Consider the following 23,576-nt stretch of genomic DNA (forward strand, 5'->3'; position numbering starts at 1 on the left):
GGTAGTTAAGCCATGTCACAAACCCTGCAAGGGACAATGGCCCATTGCCAAAAATCCCCCTCCCATCATCACTCACCATGGCTTACAAGATATGAACTTTTGACCAGGCTCTGATACCAATTGTTAGAAAGGCCAAAGTTGTTGTTGCATGAAAAGATCTACTTGTTAATGTTTGATAGAACCAATAATCTTATAGAACCATGGTAAGTGGTTGATCTATGTCACAAACACTATGTGGGACATTGGCCCACTGCCAAGAAGAAGATCTTAGAAGAAATCTATGTAATGGTACATTTGGTGGCTACTTTTGTACAAAAATTATGGCTCTCAAGATAATGTGAGTACATCATTATTAGCCAACCATGTTCATTGAATATTCTAAAAAGGTAAAAAATATTGTAAAAAGTGGAACTTCCTTAATTGAAGGGAAAATAATTCTTTTGTGCCATTAAATACCATCATGATTGATGAACTTATTCCCCAATGGTGTTTTTAATTCATCGAGATAATTAACCCACTTTGATTATTGGACATGACTAAATCTTTACATCAATTGACTTGATGGATAGAAGTAGATCCTTTGAAGAATGCTACTATAAATGAGATTGTTAACTTTTTCAATGAGTTATTTTCCATGTTTGACCCCCAAAAATTAATAATTTAAAATATTCCACGGGAATTTATTAAAACTAATATGTTCAATTTTGTGTTAAGAAATGGTATTTTTTTGAGGTCGTGTTCTAATTATTTCCCTCAAGGAAATAAATTGATAGAGTCAATATATAAAAATCTACTCTATATCATGAACAGAATTGACTCAGAGCATGAATGAAAAGTACACAAGTATCTCTTTTCTTCTCTACTAGAAGATAGGATTTTTTTGAAAAGAAGTTTTAAATGAATCGTCCATACAATTTATCTTATGGGGAAGAAGGTCTCTCTTTTATTTTAATGAATATTCAAACAATATAGCTTCTAAGTTAATAGAGATTTTAGAGGATAGTTCTATAAATATAAGTTTGGCTACATTTTAAATCGACAAAAGCATTACAAATGGGCCCACAGTTTTCTCATATGATACTAGGGAGTTGTCAAAAGGTAATATGACAAGATAAAATCATATCTAATTTTTAAAGAAGGAGACTTAGTCCTAAAATATAGTGAAAGGGTATGAAAGATAGTTAGCATGCCAAATTTAATGCTCTATAGAAAGAACATATATGTACTTCAAAACGAGAAGGTGGAAATAATTTTTAGATAGAGGATATGAAAGGTACCTTGGTTGAGATCTTAGTAAATCAGATTTAGCTTAAAAGTTTCCATTAATAACCCACTATACCTTCTTGTAAATAGTCAGTTAGTCATGCATTTTATGTCAGTAAGTACCAATAGGTACATTTTCTTTCTATCCACTTTCCAGACCTCAATTTTTTTCTAGTTCCCTTTTTTAACGAGGCAACAACTAGTATCATCCTTCCTATCTCAAGGCATTTCCTTTACATTGTTTTGTCATGAACCATTTTTTTCAATGCGTTATTGTACGGAATGACATTGAGTGCAAATAGTTTGTACTCTCCTTTTCCATCCACATGACACAAAAAGACCAAGGAAATGCATGGACATGTTTTGGGTAGTTAGGAACCTACTTTCTTTCATGTTGCCAAATCATAAAATTTACATATCTATTGTAAAAAGATTGGAGTCTCTCGTTTTTAGGTTATTGAATGATTCTTCATGTAGAATGTCAATTTCAAGCATAGAAACTTGCACCCAATAAATAATCAATGTATTTACATACATTATATATTCTCAAGCACTAATGATTGTGGTATGTAGGCCACAAAATATAGAATTAGAAATGGTTGATTCTAGTAGAGGTATGGCTCTAATTTTATACCTAATAGACCAAATTTCAGACAAGTCATTGACCTTTTCAGTCATATTTATATTTTGATCTTTACTAAAAAATAATAATGAAAAGTATAGGGGAATGTATCACAGGATATGGGGTTCTAGTCTTCCTCGGTACATGATATCCAATTATCATGCTTACCCTAAACTAATCAACAACATGACATGAAATTTTGATAAAGGAAAAAACTCTATATAGTGTAATAGCATCAAGGTGGTTGATGAGGCCAATTTAAGGCCTATTTGGTTGATGTTTCTATATGTTTTTATGATTAAGGACCTAGAAAATTTATGAGTTTTTGATATTCTTATTTAGACTGCTTATTATTATATTGTTATATGTGTGCACACTTTGACATTTCTAAGATTGAATGAATATGTTTTACATATATGTTACATAGTTTTATGGTATGAAATATAATATCTTTCTATCTTATATTGATTGGGTAGTCATTCCTATAGCCATGTGATAAGAGAAAAACTAATATAAGAAAAAATTATTATGAATTTTATCTTCGATATGTATTACATTTTTTCCATGTGCACATCAATCTTTTGTAGAGAAATGGTGAGTTAGCAAGAGAAGAAGAAGTCAACATTAGAGGAAAAAGTAATGATATGAATTTGGTTGATTTTTTCAAGCTCGTAATGATTCCATGACTTTTTAGCTATCAATAGTTACCATTGTGGGCTCACCAAAGTGGTTATCAACCATTATGGACTAAATCTAGAAGCCATGAACTCCTAAATTCATGTGCAACTGAACAGAAACTGATCTTGTATTAATTATATAATTTTGTTTTGTATCTTTAGTATTGTCATATCCATGATGTTGAAGGATCCTAGATTTAGGGAGTTATGTTTTATGTTGATGTTATAAATCAGCTAGAGTTTAGATTCCTTGGAGAGTTAGTGTTTTTGTGTGCAATTCTCTTGTAACCCAACAGTAGTGATAAATATAATCTAGTTGCTAAAATATGTACTTGTGTTTTACTTATGAATGAAATGATATTTATAGTTCTTAATCACTGCATTGTTATTCATTCATTCTTTCATGGGGTCCCATGCATGAGGTGAACTTTGTTCATAGCTAAGTACGAATTAGTTTTTAGTTTTAATAGGATAGAAGTATTTTAGAACTTTTTCTTGCTCTTGCAGCCATATGGTAACAAAATGGTTGGTTGTTTCTTGCAATGTAAGAAAATAGTTTATTTTCATGTTTGTAGAATTATTTCAGAGTGTTCGGTTAGACTACTATTTAATTCCATACATTTTTATTTCCTTTAGCATTTTAGTTGCATATTTATGATGAGATTTAAGATGGGTTAGAGCATATAATTTGTGGGCATCATTTGAATTTTATGTTTGTAGTCGATAACTTATTGAGCTTAGTATGTTATTCTAGTATAATATTTGGCACTGTGAAAGATAAATAGCCATTATAATAAGGATTTCCAATCCTTAGTTATAGAGGCATTATACTGACCAACCCTTTTTGGTACCATTTTTACAAATGGTGTCAATCAAATTCACTCCTAGAGTCATTGCCTTATTTTAGTTTGTGCAATTTTATGCCTAGAAGAAGAGGTAATCTTGGGAGATTCTTTTTTCAAAATATCCAAATTGAACCAAAAGATATCTTAATCCTAAACCTAAGGAACCCCAAGTTTAGAATGAAGAAGAAGAACTATATGAAAATCCATTTGCTGATGCACAAGATTAGCTACCTCCACCATCTAAGCAGTCACTACACTTGAATTTTTTTTTGTTGAACCTAAGTATCAACCTACCTTTCATTTCCCCATTTTTGATTTGCACAACAATAGTAATCTAAAGAACATACCTACCTCTGTACTTCCCGCATTTTATGGCCTTATCATTAAAGACTTTAAAACTACCCTTTTTAATTTGATATCCTATGTAGGAGATATGATTATGCAACAGATGCTCATATGTTGAAATTGTTTCCATCTACTCTTAAAGAGGTTGCTCTAAGATGGTTCATGGGAATAGGTGCCAATGTTGTAAGGGATTGGGATGCAATGAAGAATATATTTCTTTCTCAATATAAGGAGTATTGTAGAGTTAGTGATATGAAGGAAAATGACATCTTCAAAATGTCATAGAAAGATGATGAGACCTTGGAAGATTATGTCTCAAGCTTTATGTTTAACTTGTAGTACATGCATAGGGAGAGTGCCCCATTTCTCTTGTATCTAGGTGAGACCTTTTGTAGATTCAATATTGGACAATTATTGTTGTACAGGGTTTGTGTTTATTGTGGAAAACAAGTTTTAAGAGCTTTTTTTCAAAGTTTTTCTGCCTGGCTATTATGGCTGCGAGTGGGGTTTCCACAAGTCTCATTCTTGCTGGAGCCTCTGGTTGTGATGGATCTTCTCTTGGGGCACAGTCACAGGAGGAGCCATTTTATGTTAGCGAGCGCCAAAAGTTAAATAAAGTTAATGGTTATTTTCTGCGTAGCCAGGATCAGCTTGTGTTGGTTATTCCTCCAAAAGAAATAATGGAGGATGTGGACTATTTGGCTAGACATGCATTGATATGCAAGTTTCTTGGTATTTATATTTCCTTGGTAGCTCTGGAAGCTTGGATTCACTGTTCATGGAAAGTGAAAGGTCATATGGACATTATGTTGGCTGGGAATAGCTACTTTTTGGTGAATTTCTCTTGCATGTTAGATTGAAACTCGGTCTTTGAGGGAGGCCCATATTTTTATGACAGAGTAGGTCTTTTTGTCAAACCCTGGCATTCGGGGTTCAATTCCACTAAGGATCTTCCTTCATGAGTTCCTATTTGGGTCTGCCTACCATGACTTCCTTTGGAGTTCTGGTGTGAGGATATCTTGCGACAGATCACCATTGTTCTTGGAAAGCTGACTGCTATAACCCACCAATCTCTGGACAAAAAGGCTATTTCCTATGCTCATATTTGTGTTGAAATTGATTTAAATAATCCTTTGCCAGATTCTCTAGAAATTTGTCTTGGTTCTTCTTCTTGAATCCAATAGCTAGACTATGAATCTATTCCTTTTCATTGCCACCTTTGTCATGTATATGGTCATTTAGAGCATCAATGCCCTCAAGCCTCCAAAGGCAATGGTACCCCTATTGGGTTTTCTTGCCCAAGGATGGCTAATGATGGAAAGGGGAATGGTCAAAATGTTAGTGGAAAAGGAAATGCTTAGTCTAATAGTGTAGGTAAAGGGAAAGCTCATATGAACACTTCACGTCAGAGGCTAGGGCCATCCAATTCTACTGGTTTTGATAAGGATGGTTTTATCTCGGCTCAAAACCGTGCTAAGGGGCAGGGTCGAAAATGATCTCATCTAGATCGGCAAGTGGACTCAGGGTTTAATCATTTTGAGGTTCTTGACAATATGGTTACAGAAGAAGGTATTCCTGTAGAGGCTCAAGGTGTAGCTACTAGTTTAGAGGGGAGGAATTCTACTCTTAGTGGCAACCAGGATGTTGTAGTTCAGCATATGCCAGAGACTTCTGTTGGCCCTGAGTCTGGTGCCCTTGTGGTTTCTCCTACTCCACAGGAAAAGGATGATGTTCTTCTGGTAGATTTGGTTAAAGATGTGTTTTCCTCTGGTAAAGGAAAGGGATCTTCTCTTGCTTTGGGCTTGATTCAAAGACCATTTAAGAAAGTGTCTTTTACTACTCCCTCAAGAGTTGGGCAAAAGAAAGATCAGGAAAAAATTAAACTTACAAGAGATTTATTGGTAGAGTCTGGGGTTTTCAAGACCTTGGATGAGAATTTTCCCCACTCTACTCAATGATTATTCTCTCATGGAATGTGAGGGGGTTGAATAGTATCCCTAGACAAAAAGCTTTTCACAATCTTGTGGTTGAGCATTCTCGAGATATCCTTTGTATCCAGAACACCAAGCTTTCAGTGGACTCCATGTTTAGATTTTCTCCATACATTTTGTTTCTAGGCCAATGTCAGTGTATTGGTGCTTTGGGGAGCTCTGGTGGTCTTGCCATCAGTTGGGATCCTAGGAAAGTTATGCCACTTTACTGGGTCTCTTGCCTCTTGGCTCTTTCAATGGTTGCTTCCTCTCTAGGGACTGGCAAGATGATTCTTGTTACTATTGTGTATGCTCCTATTGATCTCCCTGGCAAGTCTAAGCTTTGGGATCATATTAAGCATGTTAGAAGCTATCATCATTTCTTGCCTTGGATTGTGGCTAGAGACTTCAACTCTATTCTCAGTTTAGAGGAGAAGAGGGGTGGGCTAGCTCGCTTGGGTCCTTCTTCTGAGCTTCTTCGACAAAATATTAATCTTTTACATCTCTCTAATGTAAAACCTCTCAATGGGATCTTTACTTGGAAAAATTGAATAGTTGGAAATGATGCTATCTTAGAACGCTTGGACAGGTTCCTTGTTTCTTTCTTTTGGAATTATGGTTGTCTTTCGCTCTCTTCTAAAATTCTTGATTGGAGAGGTTCTGACAACTGGCCTATTAAGCTCACAACTAGTTATGTTGCCATCCTTAAGAACCCTCCCTTTAAGTTCCATCTGATGTGGTTTCGAGACTCTTCTCTTCATGACTTAATGGCTCACTAGTGGAGACAGAGAGGCCCTGCCTATGGCACTGCTATGTACTCCTCTAAAAAACTTCAATTTGCTAAAAGGAAGTTAAAGCATTGGAATAGGATTGTTTTGGTAATCTCCATATTATGAAGAAGAGGGCTCAGGATCGTCTTGATGTTATTACCAGGCAGATTCAGGCTCTGGGTTTTTTAGAAGCTCTTGGCATTGCAGAATCCCAAGCTTCTGCTGATTTAGTTGAGTGGGATATTAGAGAAGAAATCTATTGGAAAAAAAAGGCTCAAGTTGATTGGCTTCAGGAAGGGGACAAGAACACTGCATTTTTCCATAAATTTGTGTAGGCTCGACGTAACAAGAGTTACATTTCTTCTCTTGTTAGTTCTGATGGGATGCGTCTAACTTTTTCTCAAGCTATTTCTAGGGAAGCTATTTAGTTTTACTCTGCTCTTTTTTCAAATTATTTCCCTCCAATAGAAATTGAGGAGAATAATATCTTGTCTTGTATTCCCTCTGTTGTGACCATGGAGATGAATGATCCTCTTATGAGGCCAATTAGTATGTCTAAATTGGAGGGGGTGGTCTTTAGCTTGCGGAAGGGCAAAGCTCTAGGGTCAGATGGTTTCCCTTTTGAATTCTTTCAAGAATTTTGGGATATTATCACTCATGACCTTTTGGCTGTGGTTCAGGAGTCCTTTTCCAACAAAGAAATGCTTTGGGCCTTTAATGCTACTTTCTTGTTCCATATTCTGAAGAAGGAAGAGGCTAATCAACTAGACTTTTTTATACCCATTGCTATTTATAATGTGGTCTATAAAATCATCACTAAGCTCCTAGAAGAGAGGCTCAAAGTGTTCCTTCCTATAGTTATCTCTGAGGAACAAGGGGGTTTTGTGGTAGGAAAACAAATTTTTGATGGGGTGGTTATTGCTTCTGAAGCTATTCACTCTATGTGTACTTCCAAGGAACGTGCTATGTTTATTAAGCTTGATATGGCTAAGGCTTATGACAAAGTCAATTGGGATTTCTTGCAAAAAGTTCTTCTTGCTTTTGGCTTCAGTCAAGATTGGGTTAGATGGGTTCTAAGCTGTGTTACTACTCCTTCCTTCTTGGTCCTTCTTAATGGTGAGTCGACAGAGCTTTTTGGGGCTTCTAGAGGTCTTTGTCAGGGAGATCCCATCTTGCCTTATTTGTTTATCATTATGGCTGAGGGACTTGGTAGACTTATCAAGTTTCATGTTTCCCAAAATTTGATTCAAGGATGGCAATGGGGAAATGGTTTGCCTGCTCTTTCTCACTTTCAGTTTGTTGATGATACTGCCCTTGCTAGGAGAGCTCAGATTCAGGAAGCTAAATCCTTTTGGCTCACCTTGGATACTTATTTGGCTATCTCTGGGTAGAAAATTAATGACCACAAGTAGTCTATTTTTTTCTCCAACACTCCTGAGCCGATCCAGTGAAGGATTGCTAATATCTTGAGATTTTAGATTGCGTCTCTCCGTCTGACTTATTTGGGGGTCCCTATTGTGGTGGGTAGACAGCCTAGGATTTTCTGGAAAAGCTTGCTTGAAAAACTTTGACAAAGGGTCAATAATTGGACTCACAGGTGGCTCTCTACTGCTGGTAGGGTGACACTCCTTCAATCTATAATTCAAGCTCTTACCATATACAAAATCATGGTTTAGGCTACCTCGGTGTATTTTCTTAAAGAATTTGATGCCCTCTCTTGCAAATTTCTTTGGAGTGGAAATTTGCAACATACCAAATGGAGCCTCATCAATTGGGATAATGTTTGTCAGCCAAAAAAGGAAGGACGCCTTGGCCTTCGATTTGCTATCTTGTGCAGTCAAGCTCTGGCTGCCATGATCTATTGGTGTTGGTGTACTAGTCAGTCTCAGCTTTTGGCCCATATCCTATCACATAAGTATTTACCTAGTGTTGAACCTTTAGAAGTTTACCAATTTTCTCTTGAGGGAAGAGGTTCTATGGTGTGGAATACCGTCAAGATTGGTGTTCACCTAGTAAAGAGAAGTTTATTTTGGATCTGCAACAGAGGCACTGAGGCTCTATTTTGGAGTGATTCTTGGAATGGGCATCCTCCTCTCCTTTCCTCTCATCCTCACTTGCAGGCTCTTTGTGATTCTTTCCTTTCTATTAGATGGAATCAGGTGGCTCATTATAAGGAGGCTTTTAACCTGGGCCTTCTTGTGGGTTATAGATGGAAGAATTCTTCTGATTGGCCTCTGGGTGGCTCATTGGGAGATTAGCTAGAACTATCTCAGATATTGGCTTCTAGGGAGTGCAGGTCATTGTAGGGACCTCATGTTTTGGCTTGGGGAGGTGCTTCTTCTGGCAAGTATTTTGTTTCTTCTGGGTACCTTGCGTTGACAAAGCAACTTTTTGGTGAGGTGGAGGTCTCTTGGTGGAAGAAAGTTTGGAATAGTTTTCCATGGCCTAAGTGTAACTTTTTCCTCTAGATTTTGGTTTACAATCGTTGTCTCACTTGGAATAATCTCTGCAAGCGAGGCTTCTAGGGACCTTCCATCTGTGTTCTCTGCCGCAATAGTGAAGAGACTGTATCTCACCTTTTTTTCTAGTGCCCCTTTGCCAAATAGGTTTTGCACCTCTGGTGGAGTGTGTGGGGATGCATGTGCTAGCATGTGTCCTCTTTGTCTAAATTCTAGGATTGTTTGGGCCATTCCCCTTTCAAGACTTCTTTTCTTTAGGTTTCTTGGACTATCGGCCCTTCCCTTATATTATGGCATGTTTGCCTTGAGAGGAATAGAAGGATCTTTCATGATTTGTAGTTTGAGATCAAGCACTTGTGGGGGAAAATTCTTAATTCTCTTTAGGTAACACTCCTTACTAAATCTAACATCGGTGGGGGTTTGGATCCTACTGATGCTGGCATTTACTCTTGCCTCTCCTTTCCTCTTCAGGGTTGCTCTCCTTCGATCCCCCACACCTGCTCTGAGAATAGAGCTAAGCAACACCCTCAGCATATAAATCGTTAGGGACATTGGTCTCCTCCTACGGCAGGCACTCTTAAAATAAACACTGATGGTTCTTCTTGCAGAAATCCTGGTCCTGCTGGTATTGGGGGAGTTGGGCATGATAGTTCTGGTGATATCCATTTTTTGTTTTCTATATACAAGGGTTACATTACTAATAACCTCATGGAAGCCCTGGCTATCTTGGTTGCAGTGGAACAGTGTTGTCTATGTGGCTAGAAAAGAATCATCTATGAGACTGACTCGCAAATGGTTGTGAACTTATTGCATAATAGGAACCTTGTGCATGTGGATTGGCATTTGGCTCTGGTTATTCAGTAGATCATTGAATTATGCAATTCTCTAGATTTTGTGTCCTTAATGCATATCCCTCATGAGTGGAATGGTGTGGCTGATTGTCTGGCTAAATGGGCCTCTAAGCAGGGGCCGACTTGGAACATTCTTCATCCTAGGATGCTTCCCCTTGATTTATCTCAGATGCTAGATTAACTTGTGGACCAGGATAAAGCTATGTAGCTCTCTTTGTTTCTTGTGTTGTTTAGCTCTCTTTGATATTCAATAAATTTTTTACCCCTCTTTTAGTCAAAAGAAGAAGAAGATGAAAGTATAGAAGCTTTAGACCTTATGGTGGGAGGAGACATTACTCAGAGGAATTGGGTTGATATACAGAGTATATGTCTAAATTACTCAAGAGATATTATAAATAAAAGTAAGGGACTCAAGGCCATCCCCACTAACTCTAAGGTTTCCAATCTTTTGTCTGATTTCAAGCAGGACATCATTATGATGTAGCCACTTAGCTAGATAACATGCAAGGAAAAAGGATGAAGGAAGAAACTAAAACTGAACTACCTGAATATTTTCCATATTGTAGAGAAAGGAAGAGGAACTACAAATGTGGGAATGTTGCAAGTCTGGAACCATAGCCAATGCCTACTGAATTCAAAGCTATTCATGAAAATAGAGAGGCACTATATGTTGCTCAACACATGCCATGGGCTTAGAGACTAGGTATGCCACAAGACCCTCTACAAAACTATAGTAACAATAGTCAATGGAAAATTACCAGAATGTAGGCCCTTAAGGTTTTTGTGGGCATAGGAATTGGTCCAAACAATCTCAGCAAGGTGGGAAACAACCTCAACAAGGTTGGCAACAACCCCATCAAGGTTGGCAGCAACCCCATTAGTAGTTTAACCAACCCAATCAATGGGCCTTAATGCAACCACCTCAATAGTAGGCTATAATGCATCCTACTATAGCCAATAATAATGCATCTTTGCAAACTCAATTTCCATCTCAACCTAGTCCTAATCCTAACAATAGAAAGCCACTAGCTCAGCAACATAGTTATGCTATCTCTTTGAATGATATCCATTTATGGTCAAGAACCACTCTTGCTCCACCTGAAGGTTGTGTAATCATAGAGGTGAAATATCCTCCTACCAAAAAGGAAGATGTGCCCACACCACAAGATTCTCCTACAAAAAAATATCCCCCATTTAATCAAAGGCCAGTAGACCCAATTCTGCCTAAAGAAAACCAAGCTATAATAGATTTTCTCTGTTAGTTGAAGCATATGACTGTGAAAATACCGTTACTAGATGCTATGAAAGAAACTCTTGTTTACACTAAGGGCATTAAATAAGCTTTCATAAAAAACCAAGGAGAAAGAGGAAAGATCCTAAAACTATTCATGTCTTAAGACAATTGTCTGACCTTATGTTAGAGAAGCTTACAGTACCTAAATATTCTAACCCTGGAAGTCTTGTAGTCACTATCACTATTCATGGAATTCAAGTATAAAATACTTTGGTTGATTTAGGAGCATCTATAAATGTAATGAAAAGGAATTCTTACCTCACTTGCATATCATCGGCCTTAGAGAAATGCCAACCATTCTACAACTTGATAAGAGTTCTACTATTAAACCAGATGGTATGATAAAGTATGTAATAGTCACACTAAACTCTTGGGAGTACACTATATACTTTATTTTCCTTTCCCCAAAAGCCCATATGGATCAGTATCCTCTCATCCAAGGGAGACCATGGTTAGCTATTGTAGATGCTTACATAGCTTGTAGGTTTGGAAAGATGACAATATCTAATGGGATGCATACTATGAACTTGACCCTATACTCTCCAACCTAGCCTCTATTACAAGATGATCAAGTAGTTTGGCCTGATTGAGGAGATGATAAACTAGAACTCAATATAATCCGTCAGCTTATGATGATAACTAGAGATCCATTTGTAGCCCCTTAAGAAGATGACGATGTTATCTCTTCTATTGTCACAAATAAAGATGGAGTAGATTCTCGATTGTGTTCACAACAAGACTATACCTTGGAAACTATTTTGCCACCTTTGAATGCACCTCTATACTCAAGATCCTCCCAATAACTTCATTTATTTCTACTCTATGAGATACATTCTCCTCTAGTTTCTCAAATATCCATGATGGAAAAAGTTATTTAGGATTGAGCTTAGCTCAAGACAAGAACTAAATGTTAGTAGTACCTTGTCACAAAGACCTCAAAAAGATATATTGTAGCTGCTATAAGAGAATCAAGAATTTTCTTGGGATTATAATGATATGAAGGTATTGGATCCTAAGATTTGTATTGATAGGGTTTACATTACTCTAGAGTATAAGCTCGTGAGACAACCTCAAAGAAGAGTTAATCCTATCTTGAGAGACATAGTTGAATTTGAATTGCAAAAATTGTTAAATGTTGGTTTTATCTACCCAATCTTTGATAGTCAATGGATTTCACCATTAGTCATTGTATCAGAGAAAGGAGGGAGACAAAAGACTTGTGTAGACTATAGAGAAATGAATTTAGCCACTAAGAAATACCATTTTCCATTGTGATCTATAGATCAAGTTCTTGATTATTTAGTTGGCAAGCAATATTTCTCTTTCCTAGATGGTTTTAGTGCCTATAATAAGATCCAAATAGCTCTAGAAGACTAGGAGAAAACCACCTTCACATGCCCATGGGGAACCTTTGCATATCTAGTCTTACCTTTTGGATTGTGTAATGCACTAGCTACATTCCAAAGAGTTGTTATTGATATTTTTTCTAACATATCTACTGAATGTATGGAAATATATATGGATGATTGCAGTACTTATGGGACCACTTTTGAAGAAGCTAAAATCAATTTGGAGAAGGTTCTTAAAAGATGCTAAGACTACAACCTTTTTGTAAATAGTGAGAAATGTTTCATGATGATGAAGGAAGGTGTTGTATTGGATCATTTCATTTGATCACAAGGTATTTAGGTAGATATAACAAAAATTGATGTAATTAGCACTTTGCCTACTCCTAAAAAGCATAAGGATGTGAGAAGCTTTCTTGGAAATGCTGGTTATTATAGAAAAATTATCAAGAATTTCTATCAAATTGAAACACCTCTGTACAACTTGTTGTTAAAGGATTCTGAATTGTCTTGGGATTCTAATTTTGAGAACTCTTTCCTAAACCTTAAGGAGGTTCTAAGAAAAACACTAGAATTGAGAGGTCTTGATTAGGGATTTCCATTTCATATTCATATAGATGCTTTTGACTATGCCATAGGAGAAGTGCGAGGCTAGAAAGGAGTGGTAGAAAATGACATTTATTTCATTAGTAAAAATCTACAAGCAGCACAATTTAATTAGATTGTGACAGAAAAGGATCTACTTGCAGATATTTATGCATTGAATGAGTTCAAATATTATATTACTGGTTATCAAATATTTTTCCATAATAATCATTCATCTATTAAATACTTGATGAATAAACTTATCATATTAGGGAGACTAGCTAGATGGTTGCTACTTATGCAAGAATTTGATATCACCATTGTGGACAAACCTAGAAAAGCCAATGTAGTAGCTAACTTTCTATCTTGGTTACATGTTCCTAACGATCCTATAGTCATTGATGACATCTTTCTAGATGATCATCCTGTTAGCATGAATTTTGTTGATACTACATTGGGGGAGTATCCTAAGCATTGAAGAGTATTGATATGTTGCATTCATGACTGTATTTTTCATTGATGTCAACACAATAGTAATTCTATTAAGAATGAAGGAATAACAGCCAGTAATGTTAGTATGCATAGGAGCTGAGGACATTTTAGATGATGTGTAGTGGAGGACATGTGCCTGAGGTTTCCCAGATGATGTGGTTCAAAGAACTAAGTCTAATTTGATGTTGTACGAAAGTTACACCTATTTTACTAGAAGTAGTATAGAAACAAAGCATTGGAAAATAGAGTTCTGATGATTTATCACTATCTTTCATCTGAGATGTAATGAAGGTAATGTGCAATTAACAATGATAGAGGACAATTGTATGGTAATGCGAGCATGTGCGCAAGACATGGTTTCACAGGTGTAATGTTTTGAATAGACTGTGTGCTAATGGTATTGTTGTAATTGTGAATTAATTAATTATCTTACTTTAATTAATTGAGAAAGCCTCATGGCCAACTAAAGGAATTATTATGAAGATATGGTATAAATGAAAGTTTTTTTCCCTATTTATAGGAAGACTTGAAGTGAGGGGATCAAGTGGGATGCGAAGTATTAGTACGCAGCTTGAGAAGGAGTAGAATACTTACTAAATGTGTATAAGTGATCGAAGGAATCATTGGATGTGCAATATGAAATCTAGTTGATAGGAAAGAGATAGAGGAAGAAGTACATTTCAGTTCTATTATTCTACAAGGAATAATAGAGAGGTCATTTGGATAGTGGATTCTTTGATCTTAACCTTGAAAATATTTGGGTAGTGGGTCCAACTGTCTTCCACAACTCCTATCAAGGTTGGAATCTCCTAATAGAGATTCAAAGTCTCCTAACAGGGACTCACATGTACTGAATGTTGTAACAGACTCCTAATAGGATTTATCCTCTAACAAAGAATATTTATATTAGTACATCATCTTGTGGGTACCATCCCCACCAGGGTTTTCTCTCTTGTTAAGGGTTTCCCTAGTTAACATATCTGGTGTTAATTGTGCATGAGTATCTTATTGTAGTTTTATTTTATATTGCTCACATGGTTATGTTTGTTTAAGTTTAAAGTTTTTAATGATAGTTGTAAAACTGGTTGACACCCCCCACGCCCCCCCCCCCCTACTAGTTATATCAGTAGACTACATGTTCTAACACATCTTTTCCTATTATGAGCAAAAAGTCCATGGTATCCTAACATTTTAATTTACCTCAGCACAAGTAGGACACCAAATCACTTTTATCCCAAGAAAAGAAAATTGTTAGTAGAGAAATTTCTTAACTTGTCTTGGATTGTTGGATTTATTTTTACAATGGCCTTGATTAAGTGATGTGTAGATGTGTAAGAGAAGATGAAACTTATGATATCCTTTAAACATGTAATGATGAACCATGTAGAGGTCATTTTTTTGCCAAAAGAGAAACACTCAAAATATTGACCATAGGATACTATTGGTCAACTCTCCACAAGGATGTAGCTAAGTACACCAAGAAATCTAACTGAGGCCGAAGAATGAGAAGGCCTACTAAATTAGATGAGATGCCCCTATAGCCACAGGTTGTAACACCCTTTGTTAAATGGGGAATTGACTTTATTGGGCCTATTGACCCTGCTTCACAAGGTAAATCTTATATTCTAGTTTATACTGATTATGTCACTAAGTGGGCAGAAGTCAAGCATATAAAATACCCTAGGGATAACAATGTTGCTAAATTTTTATATGAATCCATTTTTACAATATTTGGTGTCCCTAGAGAATAAGTATCTAACCAAGGTGCTCAATTCACTTCAAATCTCATAACTACCTTGATGGTGGAATATAAAATTAGGCATGAAAATTATTCTTCCTGCCATCCACAAGCCAATGTCCAAGTAGAGGTAACTAATCAAGAGCTTGAGGCAATACTTACCAAAACAATGTCATTTAATAAAAAAGATTGGGCAACAAAACTTATTGAAGCATTGTGTGCTTATAGGACTACATGGAGAACCACCACTAGCTTCACACCTTTTCAACTTGTCTATGGTATGTTAGCTATGATGCATGTGGAATTTGAACACAAGACTTTAAGGAAAACATTGCAACAACAAAGGAAATAGTGGCATGATAAATTTTTAAAGGATTAATAGTTTGTAGTTGGTGACTAGGCTCTTCTCTATGATTGCAGATATCAACATATCCTTGAGAAATTTTAGACTAGATAGTTGGGACTTATGAAATTCTTGTTTTATTTCCCAATGGCGTAGTTCAATTATTAATTGTTGATCATGTGTGTTTTAAATTTCTAGTAAATGGAAAAAGGCTTAACCTATACCATAATCCTCTAATAATAGAGAATTTCCTGGAACAGTTTGAATCTGAAGCTGAAGAAGGTCCTCATATCGCATCTGGACTTAAGCCTTCCACTCATGTCAATTCCATTGAAATAAAGGAGATTGTTGAAGTATAGAAATGAGGATATTGATGTAACCTATCATGTAACAATCATTATTTTGTCATTGATATCAAACATGCTACATGCTAGTGAGACAATTGATAATTTGGTCTAAATGCTATCATTTGATTGATTGATGAAGGCAATTTGAAAAGAAAGGATAACAAGAGTACTTAGAGAAAGGTTGAGTTATATCGTATATAAAAGAATCACTAAGACCAAGTAATAATTTGATGATATAATATATTCTTTATCTACTTAAGGCTACAAGGAAAGGATACTTGAGCAAAGACAAGAAGAAGGATAAGAAACCAAATGTTTGTACTAAGCCTGACTGAGAAAATAGTGGAAGTAAAGAAAATCAGTGCAAGTCAAGTAGAAAGTTAGTTGCGACCGAGAAAATTTAGTATGTGTCGAGAAAAGTAAAATCTAGTAGGTGTCAAGCGAAGGAATTTTAGTGTGTGTTGAACACCATTTAAACTTAGTATATGTCAAGAAATCTAGTGTTGGAGTATAAAAAAATAGTTATTTCCAAGCAAACAACATGTAATTGTCAAGTGCCAGTAAAATTGGTTCGATCAAAGATTTGACAAATTAGAGCCAGCAAAGTTCATTTTTTGAATTTTGTGAAGTGTGTGGAAGATAAGTATGAAGAGGTGGTTGCACATAATTCAAGATAAACTATTTTGAGATGAATTTGAAGAGGATTGTAAGGGAAGTTTCTAAGAGGAACAAAGTGGAGAAGAGGGTATATTTGATGAATCTAACCTAACCCTAAGATGGACAATTATGGTGAAGCAAAAAAAGAGCTAAATTCTCTATATAAGGAGATAAAAGGCTAGAAGCAAAGTGTCATAGTGTGAACCAGAGAGAGATAAGGAGTCTTGAGATGTTGCTTTATTTTATGGCTAAGAGAATGAATGTACAGCTGGCATACTAAGAAAGAAGGCTTAAGGAGGGGAAATCTTAAAGGGTGAACAAGCAATTAGAGAAGAACTAGATTGAATGCCAAGTGGAATGAAGGGCTAAATAAGAGATTTGTAATTTACAAGTGAGTTATTTTGTTATCAGATCAAGTCCTGTCATTACTTTCTAACAACTATATCAGTCTTGATAAATCCTTTAGATTAAGGTTGATCTAATAGTCATGAGTAAATCCTTTAATAGGGTGACATTCTAATAGAATATTCTAAAGTCCTCTAAAAAAGGCTCACTCCTGACAGGGTGATTGAAATACTTTAATCAAGGTCACATTTATCCATGTGTATTGTAACCTTTAACAGGGTTGAGTCTTCACAAATCTCACTTCAAAAGAGTGAAATTGGTAGCATATTGCTAGTGGATTTTACCAAATTGGGTTTCCACATAAAATTCTTGTGTTAAATTGTGTGAATGATTTTGTGGTATTTCATGTTTACATTTCTACAAATTTCATTTGACCTAGGATAGTAATATACTATGGTTTGAGATATTGGATGGTCAATGCATGCACATGAATTTATTAAGTACCAAAAATTTGTATCTATACATTTTTTCCTTGGATAGCTAATTCACCCCCCTCTCAGTTATTCTAAAGCATTCGAATAATTGGTATCAGAACATTTGGTGCTTGTGAAGGAAATCGTTTGAAGGTACTTGAAGCTAAAGATCAAGATGTATAGAAAGGAGGTAGCAAAGTTAAACAAAAAAAACTTTCTTGCATGGAATATTTTGATGAAGTTGCATCTAGGAGGACTTGGAGATTATGCATCAGAAACTATCACCACTAAATATGTTTTATTATTTGGAGGCCCAATTGCTGAACAACTAAAATAAAAGAAAGAGCATAATCAAAAAATGTTGGAGATATCATCTACCCTAAGCTATTCAGAGTTTGAAGACATCAAAACATGTACTACTTCTAAAGGAATGTGGGATTACCTATAGAAGATCTATGGAGGGGAAAAGAATGTGCTAAGAGCAAAAGAAAAAAGTCTAAGAGGAAAATTTGATGAAATGAAAATGCAATAAGGTGAGACTACAATTCATTATTGTGCAAGAATCAAAGACGGTGTAAATGCAATTAGAGGAGCAATGGGAATTATTGAATATGAGACTGTATTCAACAAAATTTAAAATACCCCACTACTTATCTATGATATTGGATTCTCTATTATACAAGAATTGAGGTGTACTCTTGGTTGTGATCTAACCCTTAAAGGACTGGTTGGTATACTCACTGCTATTGAACTTTCAAATATGAGAATATTCATTATACTTTCAAAGTTAAGCTGAGACTGAAAGAACCTAAAGGAAATAGAAAGGTCAAGCATGTTCCTAGTGGCAATTACAAAGATGATGAAGATCTAGAAGAATTGGAAACACTATTGTCTAGGAGATTTCACAAAGACAAATAAAAATACAAAGGTAAGTTACCCATTATATGTTTTAATTGTAATGAAGTTGGCCATAATGCAACAAGGTGTCCTGAGAAGAAAAAAAATAGAAATGAAGAAAAATTCAAAGGTAGAAACGATGAGGGAAAAAAAGGCTATAAAAATAAGGGAAAGAAAGCTTGTTACATTATTTAAGAGGAATCTAATGATGAATCAGATTATATTATGATGATGAAGTTATGTATGTTTCTAGGAAAGATGATTCAGATGAAAATGAGGCAACTGCATTGGTATCTTATGTGACCAAAGGTGAAAGATGGATCATTGAAATTGGATGTTCTCATCACATGACTAGTGACAAAAGTAAGTTCATTACCCTTGAGCAATACAATGGAAATAGTGTTAGATTTGGTAATGATCCACCTTGTCCAGTGAAAGATAAAGGATCAATAAGATTGACAAACAAGATCATGTGTGGAAATGCTTACTATATAGAAGGACTTAACTTTAATATGTTGAGTGTGTCACTATTGAATAGCTTAGGATATAAAGTTAAATTTGAACACAAGAAAGAGAAGAACTATGATGCTGATGGAGAACTCATTAGAATTGGAGATCAGATAAGAGGTAGTTTGTTTTATCTTGGCATGAATCAAACTACTTTTCTTGTTGCACAATTTGATTATGTGTGGCTATCGCACAAAAGATTAGGTCATGTAAATTTTGATAACTTGTTTAGTAGCAATAAGATGAAAAGAGCTAGAGGTTTACCAAAACTGAAGAAGCTTGATAATGTGATTTACAAACAATGTTAGTTAGGCAAGATAACAAAGTCTAGTTTTAAGAGTAAGACTCGTAGTTCAAAATAAAATTTGAAATTAGTTCATATTGATCTGTGTGGACCAATTGATGTGCAAAGCTACAAAGGTGACAAGTATTTTATTCTATTTGGTTATGATTACTCAAGAATGATAATAGTTATGTTTTTGAGAGAAAAATCTGATGCTTTTCAAAATTTTAACTATTATTTAGAAAAAGTTGAAAAGGAAACTAATACAAGCTTGAAATGTCTAAGATCTGACAGAGGTGGAGAGTTTACATTAAATGAATTCAATGACTTCTGCAATGATGAAGGAATCAAAAGACAAACTTCTACACCTAGGACCCCTCCATTAAATTGGATAGCTGAAAGGAGAAACAAATTTGTGATGAATTGTGTTAGAGCACTGATGATGGAGAAGAATGTTTCTTTAAAATACTGGAGAGAAGCTATCAGTATAGCTATATATACCTTGAACTAAGCATAAGTGAAGAAAGGTACAAATTTCACACCTTGTGAATTATGGTATGAATACTCACACAATGTCAAATATTTTAAGGTATTTGGAAGCAAGAGTTACACTCTTAAGGACAACATAAATAGTAAACTTGATGAAAAAAATGAAGAAGGTATATCCCTAGGTTATTCCATAAGAAGTAGAGCTTATAAAGTGTTTAAGTACTAACACTAAAAAAGTTGTAGACAATGCAAATGTAAAATTTGATGGAGATACAAAAATAAATGAAGATGAAGAAAAGAAGGAACCTGAGAATTACAAAACCTTTATGTACTACTATGAAGGCATGTCGGCTAAATAAAATGATATTTTAGCTACTAATCAACAAGAATCATATACAATGGATGTCAACTTGCATTTAGGAGTTGAGTTACAATAAGAAGCTGAGGTGCATTTTGATGTCGAGATCAATTTACAAGAAAGAAATATCAATTTTTTGACCTTATGGTCAAATAATTTGTCAGTTAATGAATCAACACTTAATAGATTGATTGATTACATTGCTAAAAATCTTTACAATTGCTATCGAGCTTCACATTTAGATAGAAGAGTCTTTCAAGCTTCACAAAGTCTATGGAGCTCTTAGTGAAAGCCATGTAGGAAGTACTATTAACTAAGCTCTATAGTGCTAACTGATCTTATCAGTGTCTACAAGGCTAGCAATGTTAATGAAGTAGAATGAAGGTAGTGTTGACTAAGTTGCAGTGTCAACCAAGCCCTTCAGTTTCTACCGAGTCTTTTTGTATTTGTCAAGTCACCCAATGCTAACAAAATTCATGCTATTCTAGAGTGATCAATATGTACCATGCATCAGTATCAACCAAATGCCAAATCTTGCCAGGTTGACAATGTTGCCAAGTGTTAGAATATCACCCAAGTGGTCTTCAAAAGTTGAGTTACAATAGTTAGTTGACTTAGTGAAGATTATTTGAATTTGGTGTTCTAGCCGACTTCAAAAGGTAATTAATTTGATTTGTATATATATAACACATCTTATCATATCCAAGCATGAGTGAGTAATAAGTAAGAAGAAAAATGAGTGCGAATTAGAAGACAAACGATACAAGTAGTATAAGGGAAAGAAAAATCTCATCTATCATAGCAAAGTGATTAGTTTTCATCAAAGGAATATCATATAGCAAATCAAGTTGAAAATTAGAGATCAGCTACCTTTTCATCCTAATGAGTGCATTAGTAAATCCTCTAACAAGGTGGACTTAACAATTTTATGCTAAATCTCCTAACAGAGTGCATACATCATTGTATTTTATAAATCCTTTCACAAGGTGGACCTAATAGTCCTTATTGCTCCTAATAGGGTAGATCACTAGAAGTGATCATTGTATCATTAACAGGCCAACTTTATATTGCTATCATAAAGCATTTTGGTATCATCCCTACCATAGTTTTACTTTATATTTGGAAGGTTTTTGGGTTACCAAATATTGTGTCAAGTGTTATGAATGTTTTATTGCTTGTAGTCTTTCATGCATGCAATTAGATTAGAATAAATTATGAAGGATTAATTGGTAAGTAGATGTGAAAGTTTTATTGGTTCCTAATTCACCCGCCATCCCCTCTCAGTTACCTAGGCCCACATACATTTCCAAAAATTGGTATCAGAGCTTTTGGCTCTCATGTTAGAAGTTTAGCAGCTTGAGAAAAGATCAGAGGCAATGGAAGTGTATAGACTAGAGAAAACTATTGAGAATGAAAAGTTTGAATTGCGACTGGCCATGGAACAATTCAAGAAAATGAAGGAGTAGCTCTCTCAATCCTTGAAAAGAAGAAAAGACCTAGCACAATAGATGAATAACAATTTGTATATTGAAGAAAGTATTAAAGACATTTGTCAAGACAAAAGTTTAGTTAAAGCTAATGCAGCAACCAAAGATCTACTTAAAAATAATCTTACTTTTAATGAAGAACATAGAAAACTAAAAAGAGAACAAGAAATTCATTTAGCTAGAATGTGTGAAGACATCGAACAAAAGGACAAAGGAAATGAAGGGAAAATATTGCCAACTTAAAAGGTAGAAGAAAAGGACAATGAAATTTATTACTTATCTCTTCAACAAGGAGATTTGATCAATCAAATCAATTATGAAAATCAAGAGCTTATCAACTCGAGCATAGAGAATGAAGGATTTTAGAAGGATCCCAGCATAGAAAAGAAAAACAATGAGAGGATAATTAAATCTCAATAAAGCATGAATCAATTGGAGAAGAAAACTCAATTTAGACACAAAGGTAAAGAAGGTTTAGGATATAAAGATGAAGGTGAATCATCTCAACAAGGAGCTGAAAAGAAAAAATGACCTACTCGTAATCATTGTGGAAAGATAGGGCATACATCAGAGAAGTGTTAGAGTAATGGGAAATCAAAATTCAGTAAAAAATGATATAGTTGTAACAAGCCAGGACATAGAGCAACTGAATGCATAGAGAAACCTAAGTTTGAAGGAAAGTGTTTCAATTGCAACAAACAAGGGCACAACTCTTTAGAATGCAAGACCAAGAAATGGAATCTAGTAGAACATATTGTGAAAGCTATATTTGGTTAGGATTATAACACATGGTGTAGATGCCACTATTGTGGTGAGTATGCGCGCATTGGACCAAATTGCATAAGAACTCACATGAGGAAGAGAGACCCTACAAAGTGATGTTATTTATGTACAAAACATGGACTTCTAGCTACAAAATATATGAATTGAGGTAATGTTGAAGATGAGAAGAAAGCAAATGCTGACAAAATCAAAAGTCAAATGAGGTAGCAATGCATAAAGAAATCTCTAGAGAATACAAATCATAGTATTGAAAATGTTGATACCAAAGTCAATGAGCTAGGTAACTCAACCATTTCAAACTAGCTAACCATGGAGATCACTAGAACTATGATTCAAAGGATGCATCTCATATCAGTTCCATTCAACAAGCACGAAAATCCAAATTAGTATTTTAGATACACTAGGATTACTGAGTTAGATAATATTTGAAGTAATGTCTCAAGACCTTACAGAGAAAGGTTGGGTTGAAAGACCTTATTGAACAAGGTTGGGTTGCTAGATCTAACTAAGCTTGGATACATGGTGAGTTCAAACTTTTAATTGAGTTTTGATGGTGCAAATCGTGTTGATGGACTTGATCGAGCATCTTATGACTGCCGAAATCAATATGTTGTCACCCATCTATTTATCATATGATGCATTAATGGTGAATTGAAGACAAATTTTGGTTAAAAGATGAAACCAAAAGGTTTATTCTTCACCACACATTTCAAAGAAAATAGAGTAGAGAATTTCTAAGCCCTCAAAAAATTTAGAGTGATTTTGGTGTGAATTTTTTGATGGTTTTATCAATCATTCACCGAGCGTAATGGCATCTTCATCTAGAAGCAATGCCAAAAAAGGTTCTAAGATATTGATCAGAGGTGTTGAACCAAGAACCATAGCATTCAAACTGTGTCCAGCGATTGTGGAGGAAATTGATACAGTTAGAGCTCATTCACAAATCCCTCTAAAGGTACTTATAATTCATGATATTAGGTCATTATACCATTGTTTAATATTAGAATTGGGTACTTTTGAGATAAATCAAAAATATGAGGGGATATGTGTGGATGGAAGTATGAAACTCGAGCATAAGCATTTGGAGACAGAGGGATTAACTCACATTTTACATATGCCGAGGGGTTTCCAAATCAAATAAATCATATTTATCATGAGTTGTGTCCACAATATGCAATTTTGGCTTGATCAACCTATTTAGATAACAATAAAATTGATTCATAGGGTTACTAGGTTGCCGAAGCTCAACAAAGCAAAAACAACAAAAACCCTAGGTCGAGCTAAAATAGTAAAGAAGACCTTTGTCGAATGGGATGGAAGAGGTGTAAAGTTGAATGGAGTCACAAATAT

The 23,576-nt window shown here is 35.2% G+C and overlaps 1 protein-coding gene across 1 annotated transcript in view; it reads left to right on the forward strand.

Annotated features, from left to right (window-relative positions):
* The window catches only part of LOC149533965 (uncharacterized), a 217,401-nt gene that overhangs the window by 184,933 nt on the left and 8,892 nt on the right, over window positions 1-23,576 (forward strand). Inside the window, exons 9-11 of the mRNA XM_089805941.1 lie at window positions 3,856-3,935; window positions 4,178-4,544; window positions 5,316-5,491. Coding sequence (XP_089662067.1) covers window positions 3,856-3,935; window positions 4,178-4,544; window positions 5,316-5,491 — 623 coding nt within the window. The remainder of the gene's footprint in view (window positions 1-3,855; window positions 3,936-4,177; window positions 4,545-5,315; window positions 5,492-23,576) is intronic.

The sequence above is a fragment of the Cupressus sempervirens genome, chromosome 10 (genome assembly GCF_028749045.1).
Source record: "Cupressus sempervirens isolate cs-2001-9-10 chromosome 10, ASM2874904v1, whole genome shotgun sequence".
Classification (NCBI taxonomy): domain Eukaryota; kingdom Viridiplantae; phylum Streptophyta; class Pinopsida; order Cupressales; family Cupressaceae; genus Cupressus; species Cupressus sempervirens.